Source organism: Sphaerodactylus townsendi, linkage group LG01 (genome assembly GCF_021028975.2).
Source record: "Sphaerodactylus townsendi isolate TG3544 linkage group LG01, MPM_Stown_v2.3, whole genome shotgun sequence".
Classification (NCBI taxonomy): domain Eukaryota; kingdom Metazoa; phylum Chordata; class Lepidosauria; order Squamata; family Sphaerodactylidae; genus Sphaerodactylus; species Sphaerodactylus townsendi.
In genome coordinates this window covers 44,647,215-44,660,067 of record NC_059425.1, presented here as the reverse complement: position 1 = coordinate 44,660,067, position 12,853 = coordinate 44,647,215, and the positions used below count along the sequence as shown (strand labels likewise).

Here is a 12,853-nt window from a genome sequence, read left to right as displayed (position 1 = left end):
AGGAAGCACATGTTAGAAGAAGAGTTGGTTTTTATATCCCACTTTTCTCAACCTTTAAAGAGTGTCAAGAGTAGCTTACAATCACCTTTCCTTCCCCACAACAGACACCTTGTGGATAGGTGGAGGTGAGAAAGTTCTGAGAGAACTGTGAGTAGCTCAGTGTCATCCGGCAGGCTGCATGAATGGAGTGGGGAAACAAACCTGGTTTCCAGATTGGAGACCACCACTCTTATGAACTACACCATGCTGGCAACGCAAACAAAAAATGAATTGTATAATGTGCAAGTAATTTGCAAAAAGCGAAGGGAATACAGGAGGTATACATCGATTTCCCATTCCTCTTGTGCATAGACCTAAGCATTCAATGACAGGAAAATAGGGCTTTGAAGCTAAAGAAATCTTCCAAGGGTGGGTACTGCTCCACACTAGATTAGATTGGCTCCAGGTATTCTGTCAAGGGCCTGTGTCATGGACCCTGGTTCCGCCAGTGAGGAATCCTCGGGGGAAGAGGACAACTGGCAGAATGACCCAGCTACATCAGAGCCTCAACTGATTGAGCCCCAGGAAGGAGATGATGCAGACTCACAGAGAGACCAAGAGCAGAAGGATGAAGTGCTGACAGAATCAACTCCAGCTGTAAATGCCAGAACCTGATAGCCCACATCAGCTGAACCAGTTAGACAACTCAGAGGCCAGGGCTGTCAGGAATTGCATGCTAAAAGACACAGTGCCAAGCTAGAGGCTCAGCGATGTCTTAAGGAATGCTCTAAGTTCTCCCAGACTGAGCAGAGGAAACCCATAAAAGCTGGAACAAAAGGATCTGATGTTGCAGGACCAACTTTGTGAAAGCCTGTGTCTTTCTGCACACCTGTTCTCAGACTACTATCTCTAGATTATTTAATTGTTTAAACTATGGGTTTACCTGCTTTAGCACTGTCTTGGCATTCTGTGAAACTGGAGTATAGGATATATTGAAAAGGAAAAATTGTTAATTTATATGTTGGCTTTTTATATTAACAGGAAGTTTGCTGTTTCTACAAAAATCCCTGACACTAAATGGTGCCAGAAGTGTTGTGTGGGTAAGTTAAGATACAGACAGATATAATCTTAATGCATACATCTGTTCCTGCGCGCAGTTTAGATATTTACTATAATTTCGCTTTGCATATATCAATCTGGTATAAAAATGGCCAACTTGCAGTTTCATATGTCAAACTTGAGACCTGTCTTCAGTCATTCTTGTCATGAATTTCTGGATACTTGAATGTAGAACACCATTATCATGTGATAAAGTGCAGGTAACAGAGTGCAGACTCAACTCTTGGAAAGTAAATCAGTGATGTAGAAGTACTAGGGAGAGATTGAATTGAAATGAACAATTCTCTCTGTATGTCTGCCAGGCTTTCACAAGTATTAATTTGTGCAGATGGCAGCTATTTAAAGTCAAAGGAAGAGTATGCTGGTTATCAGGCTTTAATATTATTTTTTCTTCATGTGAAAGTAATCTCAAGTGGCATAAAATCATTAATATCAGTTTCCGAAAGTGAATATTTCTTCCTCTTCCAATTATGATAAATTGTATTTTGCCACAAGTTTGAAAAGGAATTGTGCAGCTAAACAAAATCAGCATACCTACATACTCAACACGATTGTTTCCTTCATCTCTTTCATTTCCCTTCTTTTAAGAATAAAAGTTTTGTTATGTCTTGGTAACAGCTGTAGTAATTGTGACAAAATGATTTTGTCAAAGTATAACATCGGTTTCCACCCTTGCCACACCTCCAGACCGCCCCCGCTACACCGGTGGGGACACTGGTGCAGCATCCCATGCCACATCCCATTGCCTGGGAGGATCACAGTGGCCGCTCACAGGCCAATTCTCCCCTCCACTGGGGCAAATCATCCATCACAGCCCCGAGCCACACTCACCGGCAGATTGGACCATCCCCTTGGATGTCACCATATTTTTACTATCCATATTTAAGATCAATACTTTTTTTTAGTGTTAGTATTGATTTATCAGTCTATCAATATGGTTATTTAATATTTTTTAGATCTAAAGATATGCAGGAGCAGAGAAGCCATGGGAATAGAAATGATCTGGCAGAACAAGAATGTATTAAATTATAGAGTTTTGTACACTGATGCCAAAATATAAATGAATAATTATCTAGTGGATTGCTTTGGGTAAAATATTTCACAATTTTTTAAAAGAACAGAATTGTTAAGACATACAGGGAGACTTTGTGAAATCGTCATCTGTGCCTAATTTGAGGACTGAGCCTTTTCCCTACTAGCTGAATAGCATTCCATGTGTTATGTTCACATAGGGCTGTACAAGGTGGATGTGTGGTCTGTTCTATTGTTAATCCTCAACACTGGAGGATGTGGGAGTTTGGGGAGGGGCTGTGGCTCAGCAGAAGAGCCTCTACTTTGCATGCAGAAGGTTCCAGCTTCAGTCTGTGGAAACTCATATTAAAAGCACCTGGCTGTAAGTGATGTAAAAGACTTCAGTCTTAGACCTGGAGAGCAGTAAACTATACTGGCCTTGATAGACCAACAGCCTGGTTCAGTATAAGCAGCTTCATGTGTGATTGGGTGGATTTGGTCTACAATTGCTGTCCTGTGGAGAGATGTTAAGCTGGCATTATCCTGATGCCATGCCATTCATACATTTATGTAGCTACAGTCATGTATGTATAGGGATCTTAATTTTGCACAAAGTTGCACAGGTGCAATATATCTCATTCAACATAATCTAATTCTCACCATAGCCGCATCTGTGGATACTTAAATCTGATGATTTATCTGATGACGTCATTAACAGGTACAACGCATCTTTCTTCAAATGCCCCACGCTTGCAGAAAAAAAATAAAAATTTTAAAAATTACTGGGGGATTAGAAACCCCTCCCATAACAGAAGCAATATCTGTAGCGTTAAGAAACAATTGCCCTCAGTGGCTATTGCAAGTTAACTACATCAATAAAGTAACTGGGATGCTACTGCAGGCCTTTCCTCACTCTTGCCAAAAGCATTTGAAGCATTCCCCACACCAAGAGTGGAAAAATGCCTACTGAACTTTTGTGGCTGACTTGCTCCTGGCTTGGAAAACTGATGAATCAGGGCAGTGCAGGTTCCTTGAGTTTAATGGAACATGTATGTGCTTTGTGCCCAGGACAACATACACCATAAAATAAACTTAACGTTTTGTCATTTTTATTTTGTAGTGAGGAATCCTTATACTGGGCATAAATATCTCTGTGGGGCTCTACAGTCTAGCATTGTCCTGTTAGAATGGGTGGAACCAATGCAGAAATTCATGCTAATCAAGGTAAGTTTCAGAAACTCTCATTATCTCTAATTCACAATAGTAAATCTTGGTTCTTACAGTAGATATCAGTAATTCATCTGAATGGTGGAAAGGACTTTTTTCTCTTAAATTTGTTCACTTAAATTACAGCTCATCTTTCACATACTCCAAAAAAGAGTCAGTTTTCAAGAATGAGAACAATAATAGCTCCTCTTTGATCAAGCATTATCTACAGTCTAAAAACAAAACTCAGTAATCTGATTAAAATTCCATTAGCGGACTACAGAAGCATTGCGCCAACGGGGACATCCGGGGTGGATAGTCCCAGGCGCTGCAGAGGCGCTGGGCAGGGGAAACCCCCTCTGCCTGGCAGAGCAGGCAGCTGCCTGCTCCGTCAGGCGGTGGAGAAATGGCGGTGGCCTGCCCGGTGCTGCCGCCTCTCATGCAGCAGGAGGCAGCGGTGCCAGGCAGGGAAAACCCCTCTGCCTGACGGAGCAGGCAACCGCTTGCTCCGTCGGGCTGAGGGGGGATGGCGGCTGCGGCCTGCCCGGTGCCGCCGCGCTGTGGGAGACATCAGTGCTGGGCAGAGAAATCATGGCAGCTGTGGCCTGCTCAGTGCCACTGCCTCTCGCACTGCAGGAGGCAGCGGCACCGGGCAGAGAACCCCCTCTGTCTGACGGAGCAGGCAAACGCCTGCTCTGTGGGGCAGAGGGGGCTTGGTGGCCTCCAAATTTTCTGCCCCCCCCCCCCCCCATGGATCCCATGCCGCACAATCAATCTAGAAGGTAAGGTGTGTTCGTGGTGCGTGCGGGGGGGGTGGGACTGGCAGGCCATCCCAGGCGCAGCTTTGCCCAGCTACGCCTCTGGCGGACTATCATTTCAGCTCTTCAAAGCCTTCCTGAACAGCTGGCCTTTTGGTGTGTTCTTGAAAACAAATAAGGGTATGTACTGGTACACTGTTAAGGAACTCATTCCATAGTTTCCAGACCATCCCTAAAAAGGTTCCAAAACTGTATGAATCATTTTTCATGAAGAAACTTAAAGCAAACCTCAGTTTACTGGATCAGATCATTTCTACCTCAGTTAAAACTAGCTGGAGAAGAAGTTTCTTATCCTCTGCTGCAAGCTGCTGTTCCTCGATGGGTCAGTGGACACCCTAGGAATAGTCTGGGGCAGAGGTCTGCATGAACATCTGGAGAGCCGCAGGTTGCAGACCCCTGGTCTGGGGAGTTAGAAGGCGAAATTGCCACAAACTACTGACCTTCCTTGGTTGAAAGTGCCTTCTACGAGTACAAAAAGAAGTTAGGATTCAAGCATTTGATATTAAATGGCATAGGAACTACAAGGTTGGTTGGTTGTATTATGGTTTGCATTTAGAAATGTTCAATGGCTATAGCCAACATAGATCAAGTGTTTTCAAAATGCCTAGAAATTCTTTACATATATAAATGTTTTGTTTGTTTCAGCATATAGACTTTCCTGTACCTTGTCCATTAAGGTTGTTTGAAATGCTGGTAGTTCCTGAACAGGAATTTCCATTAGTTTGCGTTGGTGTAAGTAGAGGCAGAGATTTCAACCAGGTGGTGAAGTTTGAAACTGTCAACCCAAATTCTACCTCTTCATGGTTTACAGAAACAGGTTTGTAAATTACTGTGATCAGACTTCTAAATGTCATGTTGTGTATAGTGGTTCCTTTGTGCTCAAATGACATTTTTGAATATGACCTGTGGTTTAAATTTGACTCTTAACTGTTTTATAAGTCAAGTGTGATTTGGTCCACAGGTTGGATCCAAAGATGTCCTTCCTTAGCTACAAAGGTTGTGGTCTTTCAGTAGATCCCATTAAGATTCTGTGGTGTTCTCTGGTTTGTGTCTAACCAAAAATTTCAAATGTAGGATTTCTAATGCTTTTGCTTAAAGTCAGGCAGAATAAAGTGGTACATATAATAATGATAAGGGTGTGTCTTGGTTTGAATGCTGTTGACACTTTCAGAGCTGATTTATGCATAAACACATTGATCATCTCTACATTATATCATTTCATTTCTTATAATTTAATGTGTGACTGTAGCCTCTGAAAATTATTTGTGGTCAGAGTGTCAGACTAGAATCTGGGAGACCCAGGTTAGCATCTCCACTGTGCCATGACAACTTGCTGAGTAACTGAAGTCCTGTCACACACTGACAGGTCATCCTACTGCACAGGATTGTTCTTACTATAAAATGGAGGTCAGGGAAACAATGTGATCCACTTCGCAACCCCATTTTGGAGAAAGCTGGAGGGAAACGAAGTAAATAAATCAATAAATTTATTCAGAGTACATAAAATGCCTCTACTGTATATGCAAATTGCTTTTCTGGGTCAGAGAAGTCTGCTGTGAGAAGAGTAAGGCAAGATAGATCTGCAGCCACAAACACTTCCCTCGTAGAAACCTGCAGGATCCAAAGCCATATATTTGCTACCATAAAAAAAAATGAATGTATGTGTATGGCTTCTGAAATATAAAAAAATTAATGTTATGGAGCAATTTGTTTTCTAATTAGAAGTATCTAACTTGAAAACTTGAATGAGAACCTCACATTTGTGAATAATTTTTTCATTGCAGATACGACACAGACAAATGTTGTGCATGTAACACAATTGGAGAGAGATACCATTTTAGTCTGTTTGGATTGTAAGTGGAATGTATGAATCAAATATCTCTATTCAGTAAATTGGATAATTTACTCACAACTGTTGAATAATACATGGCTTTTATATTTTTAGGCTGTATAAAAATAGTAAATTTGCAAGGCCGGTTAAAATCTAGCCGAAAACTGTCTTCGGAACTTACATTTGATTTCCAGATTGAATCTATAGGTATGTATAAAGTTTGCCATAATAATGTTGTGTGTGGGTCTTCTGGTATTTCAGTGGATGTTTTTGAATGAGTTAAGGCAGTTTTCTGATTCGCAGCCAAAAGTCCATTTACCCAGTTGTCAACCCAACAAAAGAGTAAGCTGGGAGCTTGCTATTCTATTCATGTATTCATATCCTGCTGTTCAGCAAGATTAGTTCCCACTGTGACTTACAGTTCAAAGCCATAACTGTTAAAAGTCTGTGTGATTGATGAATCAGTAGAATCAGATTGCTTTTGAGAGAAAAGAAACCTGGAGTTGGGTCCAACACAAAGGATTTCAAGGATTGCCAATCTGCTCATCTTTCCCTTCCCCCAGCAATTCTTTCTGAGTTTATCCCTCAGCTCACATGACCATGTGGAGTAGTAACCATGTGAGTTGGGAGGCCTGGAGGGGAGAAATTATTCCCATTTCCATCTGTAGAGGTGCACTCATGGAAGAGGCAGGAGGGAACAATTTCATCCTCTTTCCACTCCACATTGACATGGCTTTTACTCCCTGTGTTCCGCATGACACCAGGAATAATCTTTCCTGATATCAGAAAGAACTGCTGGGGAGGGGGAAGTCAGGAAAAGTTGTGACCATCCGCATCTTACACTGTTAGACTATAGGATCCAGCCCCTTGCCTGTGCTGGAAAAATGGCATTCCTCTATGGTTGACGCAGTAGAAATGGGAAACATTAAATGATGGTATCTTCACTCATTCCAAACCTGCTTTTGTCTTATCCTCTCCCCAAGACTTATGTATTTAAAATATTTTAGAACAGTTTTCCAAAAAGCTCAGAGTAGTTTACAAGTAAAATCACTGTACAGTGCTGTTTAAAACCAATTCAACCATAAAACACTACCCAGGCTGCTGCAGCTTCTCCTGCTGAACTTTCTACTACATTTCATTTGGTATTTTCAGAAGAAGAATTGAAGAAGCCCCTTAAAAATGGTGTTGAATTAAAACACAGAGCTCGAATTACTGAAGGCGGATGTAATTTAACAAATTACTTATGACAAGATCTAACTCCTTTTTTAAAAGTGTTAAATGTGTTGCACTTGCAAAACAAAGGAAGACTGAGAACAGAGAGATAATGTTTAAGTGGAGTACTCGAGTTTCAAATGTCAGATAGATAATAGACAGGATTGTTCGTAAGAATTTAAATTCATGAAATGCATTTGTTTGGGGGAAATTTTAAAGTTCCTGTGCTTGTGAAACTACTTTACTGAGTCAAATAAGACCCAGTTAAATTGTTGTTTTAAAAAATAGATATACTTAATACTAATTCCAGTTTATGATAGAAGTGTGACATTTTTCTATAAATAATCTTTAAAGCAAATTCATATTATTTGAATTGAGTATCTACAGGGAAGGGATGAATCTAGGGTTTGGAATGACCTTTAGGGTTTTCATTATTCCAAAATAGCCTTACTTATGCAATGTTTCTATAAATAAAAATCTTAGCTAATTAAATTATACTGATTAATTAAATCCTCTTTTAATCACAGCAATAATTTTGTGGTGTTAAGCGTGCTGGGGTATGTTTGGGTGTGACTTTTTACAAAATTCTACCTTTTACATGAAATGAGGTTTAAATAAAGATACATCATTTTTCTTGAAATGAGATATATTTAAGATCTAAAGCTGTTTATGGGTTTGATGGCCTTTGGGATCTCTTCCAACTCTATGATTCTATGTAATCAATGTCCCATAGATGGCAAACTGCATAATGGGTTCAATCAAAACAATTAACTTGACTTGTCTTTTCCTACCAGTTTGCCTGCAAGATAGTGTTTTGGCGTTCTGGAAGCATGGAATGCAAGGCAGGAGTTTTCGATCAAATGAGGTAAATGTAGTAACTTCAATGAAAATTGTTGCCACTCCATTTAATTGGTTTGAAGAATAAAATCACAAGCCAGATAGCTCTTCTACATGATATCCATAATGAATACAAACTTTAGGTGATTATGCAAAATACAGCAAATAATAACTTTTCTGCAGTGATGTATTGCCTAGGGGACGGAGGAGCATGATGCACCAGGCGGGGGCGTTCTGGGCGCAGGGCACATGCGTGCCCCAAGCGCAGTTCCCCCTTGCTCCAGCCCTGCTTTTCTGTAAATTCTTGCCTCTCCTAAAATAAATAGTTAACATAGTATAGTGATAAAAAGATAAGAGCTGGAAATTCCCAGTTCAAGTTTCTGTTTACTTGTGAACTTAATGGGAAGCCTTAGACAAACTACCTTCCTTTCAGGCATGTCCTCCTCGTACTAGTAAGGTGCTAAGACAATAAAGAAAAGCAGATGTAGTTTTTGTAATGTTAAACTAAGAGCAATATTTATTGATATATTTATAAAAATGCAATTATTGAACAACAGTCAAAGCACCTAATAGACCTTCTTAGATAACATCTAACAGGGAAAGATATGGGGAGCATCAGCCTGCTCCAGGGAGCAGATAACCCATGCAGTTGCTATAGTTGAGAAAATGGGCAGTGTAAGTCAAAAGAATAACGTAGATTATAGAAGAAAGGACTGCAGGACTGGAAGGTTTTAAGTTATTAAATGTTTCTTGTGTGCTTTGCTGTTTTTTAAAATCATACAATAATTCAATTAATTCTAATCTGGTAGTCCATCAGCTACTTCCTGAGCTCATAAATTTAGGAGCCCTTAAACATTACGGGACAAAATTTCGAATCATACTTATGCATAGACCTATTCCTGAAGCACTTATTACTGAAAGTCTTTAGCTGAATTATAATTTTTTATTGTTCAAGTTTTTGAATCCTTTCATGAAATGCTACAAAATAAAAAATTGCAAAATTATTTGGCAATAATTCATTTATCCATTCATTCATTCATTTATTTGGTGTTTAAAATGACATAATAATTTCTTCCCAAACAGATCACACAGGAAATTTCTGACAGTACAAGAATATTTAGACTCCTTGGATCTGACAGGTATGATCAATCCCACAGCTAATATATTAAAATAGTAGAAGCTTTTATTCTTCTTTGAGAACAAACCTTTGCTCTGCCTTTTAGTTTCAGTTTCATCAATACTTTTGCTCCTTTTGTTATTTGATTTAATATCCTGCTCTTCCTGCTGGAGGACTTTGATTTCTGTGTATTTCATACTGTTCAGTTTTATACCTGATTTTGAAAGATTAAGTAGAACATCATAGTTATTTTCATAAATAGGAACAGGAGACAGTGTGCAGCTATCTCATGCCTTTCTAGAGTCCCATAGGAGGTATGGGGGACAAGAAACAAGTGAGTGGTTCCATTCTTGCTAGTAGCTTGAGTCAGAAGTGAATAAGTAGCAGATTACTAGGATATCTCCTCTAGTGATTGATCAGTAACCTTCAGACAGTCCTTTTATTCCTTTGAAATTTTGCTCTAGTTCCTTCCCTTTGCCAGGTGACAGTGAGCCATAACCACTAGTTTCACCAAGCCTTGGCAATGTGGACCTTAGAGGCATAAATATATTTAGAGAATTACATAACTAGGGTTCTACTTAGAATAAACTAAACACAGCAGTATAAGCCACAGTCCTTCATCATTTATGGACAGTCTGGAATTCAGACAGCATTTGAAGAGTGAGCCGCACTTGCAATACATGTCATGTATCTTGGTATAAAATTTAAAAGACATAAATGGTGACACAGCAGTCCTCTGTTCCTGCTAGGCATGTAAACAGAGAAGATTGTGTAATTCAGTTCCTATTGATTTAATGCATCTTTATGTCTCATGCCCCAGATTAGCCAGCAAAGGAAGTGTCAAAACAGACCATGTGCTTGTCTTTTTTGTGCAAGTGCAACAAGGTGAGAAGTGTGTTATTACCAAGCAGTGATTCTCTGAGGGTCACCCAGTTAGCATCTGGCCACATGGTTACAGACAAATAATGTACAGAAGACTGATGGTACAATATATTGTTCCTGCTAGAAACTTTTTGCAATTTTTGTGCACATCTGGGACTAGTGAAGTTCAAAATAGCTACTAGGCAATGACTGTTCAGAATGAGCATAAGTTAATTATTATGTTGTGTAATAGTGCCTTAATGTATTTTTCATACCTCTTGCTTATATAGTACTGTTTATCTGCATGGTACCAAACTGTTCTAAGATTTTGTATGTATGTATGTATGTATGTATTTATTTATTTATTTGCTTCATTTTTCCAGAGTTGTGGTACTGGAGAGTAGGCCAACAGATAACCCTACAGCCAACAGCAACTTGTACATCTTAGCAGGTCATGAAAATAGTTACTGAGAAGCAGCGCGCACAGTGATTAATCATGAAAAGAGAACACTACTGCTTCAACACTTATAGCTGAAATTGCACAAGAGCTGTAATAGCCCATCTTCAGTTAGCTTGTAATTTATTATATTGAGTGAGAGAGAGAGAGTGAGTGAGAGAGAGAAGACTTGCCTTGAATAGTTTGGACATGATTAGCACATTTATACTACAAAAGTGCTTGATTCACCATTATGTAATCTTTGTACATATATGCAGTATTTTTCAGTGAAATGCATTGCTGAAGGACTCCATTGATTTTATGTAGATAGTGGTCAAATGTTTTACTTGTAAAAATGTAAAAAGGTCGCCAAGAAAATAAAATTGCATTTGGGGTACTATTTTAAGGACTCAAAAATGGGATGCTAGCGATAAACACAGTGCATTAAAATAACACTAATGTATTTTATTATGTAATTTACTAATACAAATAAATCTTACCCTTTAGACATTGTAACCAATGATGTAATCCTATTAGAATCCTGAGCTTTTTAAATTTTATGCAAGTACACTGGTGTTTTGGTTGCACAAAGCATTAATATGTGATGTATTTAGTCACAAAAATAAGCTGTGACTTTGTGGATTATGATTTGAGCTTTATCATTTTAGTTTATTTGGGTAGTTTTCAATGTGAAACCAGCTAACTGAACACCTGTATTTTTGTATTTAAGGAAAATTCTCTAATTATTTTCTGTGCTTGGGGGAAAAGTACATATTTTGGAATGGGAATAAATCCCAAATAGTGGTACCTTGGCATAATGATAAGTGTATACCATAACAACAACAAAAAAGCATTATTATGTGTCTTTGTTAACCATTGCCACTCACATCATGTTAAAAAGACAGCATTCCATATCATGGAGGCTGAAATATATTTGGGACTAGATCTAGAGGTGCCCATGTGCAAAAGGCTGTTACAGACCACCAATGTTCTGTGCAATTCTGTATAGGTATTCAAAACAGTTGTATTAAGATGCGTCCCTTTTATTGGCAGTACTGCCATTTTAAACAGGGTCACTTTCTTACCTGTGTGACTTGGGATCCCATGAAAAGGCATTTACCTGCTCTTATTTTGTTTATGCAGAGGGATCCTGTAAGCCGTTGATTTTCAAATTATGCTCCAGGGAACCTAGGAAGATGATCCGTAGTGGCAGACGAGATTCCTTGAAAGACAGTGTGCCTACCACTATTGTTCTTCCCTCCATGCACAGTCACAAGGAAGCGCTGGATGTGCTCTGCAGTGGAGCATTTCTTGTTCATTGCAGCACATACAAATTGAGTGTGTTTCCTGCATGATATCTTACACAATATGTGGGGTTTTTGGTAGGCAGGCAGAGTTTCCTTAGCAGACTAGTGGATTTTTTGGACACCAAGAAGTTTGAAAGCCATAGGAAGCTTCACTGATGGAATAGCTGGAACATGCCGGAAGGGATTACTAGATGACGTCATTATCTAAATTTGGCTTTCTGCAGGAGGGAGTTTGGCCTTATCATTTTTACATTTTTCTTCCTAATGTCTTAACACCTGGCCAAAATTTTTTAGTTACTACCTCATACAGACAATGTAATTATTACACATTAGCTTTGTGCTAAGCTGGTTTTGATTGCTGATTTTCCAGTGCAGTATGTAATTGCCAATTTTTTAAAATTCAAATATTGGTTTGTGTGTTTTATTTGTATATGTTCTTTATACTGTGATAATATACACTAAGAACAAACTACATTAAAAGTGGTTTATGGTCTGTATTGATGTTGTTTGGTAATACCTTTGAATATTTCCTAGTGTATATAATGTAAAATAAACTTTTTTAACATGTTTGTTGTACAAGTGGATTGCCACCTGCCCTGATTTTCTGACTGATTTAAAATTGATTGAGGGAAGTTGCTTTTCTTAGAAATCAGATCAGATCGGTTTATTTATGGTCATTGACCAGCAAGGTACAAAAGGATTAAAATCGCAAAAATTGCAGAAATTACAAAAATACAGATTAAAACAGATAACAAAATGCAGATAATAGGCATCAGAAAATTCAAGACATCAGCACAAAATAATGAGTAGAGTATCCAGCTAATAATAAATAAGAATTAGCTGGCAGAGCCGGTGGAGCTCTGTCGGGCCTTCCTGATTTTACTAGATATCCAGGCAAATATGGCAACAGAATGCGTTAGATGTTTATTTGTATCTGATAGCAGTAGTTTAATCTTTTCTTTCTTAGCTAAAAAGGAGTTTGCCTGGTCATGGGGAAGAAGCATCTAAGGTACCTCATCATAATATGAGCATTCAAATAGTATATATTCTGTATTTTCAACGCCTCCTGTTTGACAGCTGCAAATTCTGCCCTCAATTGGTACTTTGTTATAAATCCCA

The 12,853-nt window shown here is 38.8% G+C and overlaps 1 protein-coding gene across 10 annotated transcripts in view; it reads left to right on the top strand.

The window, feature by feature from the left end:
- The window catches only part of MAP4K3 (mitogen-activated protein kinase kinase kinase kinase 3), an 84,456-nt gene extending 72,155 nt beyond the window's left edge, over positions 1 to 12,301 (top strand). For all 10 annotated transcript variants that reach the window (XM_048481934.1, XM_048481900.1, XM_048481943.1 and 7 more), the window contains 8 exons: positions 1,021 to 1,079; positions 3,230 to 3,333; positions 4,779 to 4,950; positions 5,918 to 5,986; positions 6,079 to 6,171; positions 7,971 to 8,041; positions 9,097 to 9,152; positions 10,375 to 12,301. In XM_048481934.1, the coding sequence (XP_048337891.1) occupies positions 1,021 to 1,079; positions 3,230 to 3,333; positions 4,779 to 4,950; positions 5,918 to 5,986; positions 6,079 to 6,171; positions 7,971 to 8,041; positions 9,097 to 9,152; positions 10,375 to 10,462 (712 nt within the window). In that variant the 3' untranslated portion in view covers positions 10,463 to 12,301. The remainder of the gene's footprint in view (positions 1 to 1,020; positions 1,080 to 3,229; positions 3,334 to 4,778; positions 4,951 to 5,917; positions 5,987 to 6,078; positions 6,172 to 7,970; positions 8,042 to 9,096; positions 9,153 to 10,374) is intronic.
- The last annotated feature ends 552 nt before the right edge of the window (positions 12,302 to 12,853 follow it).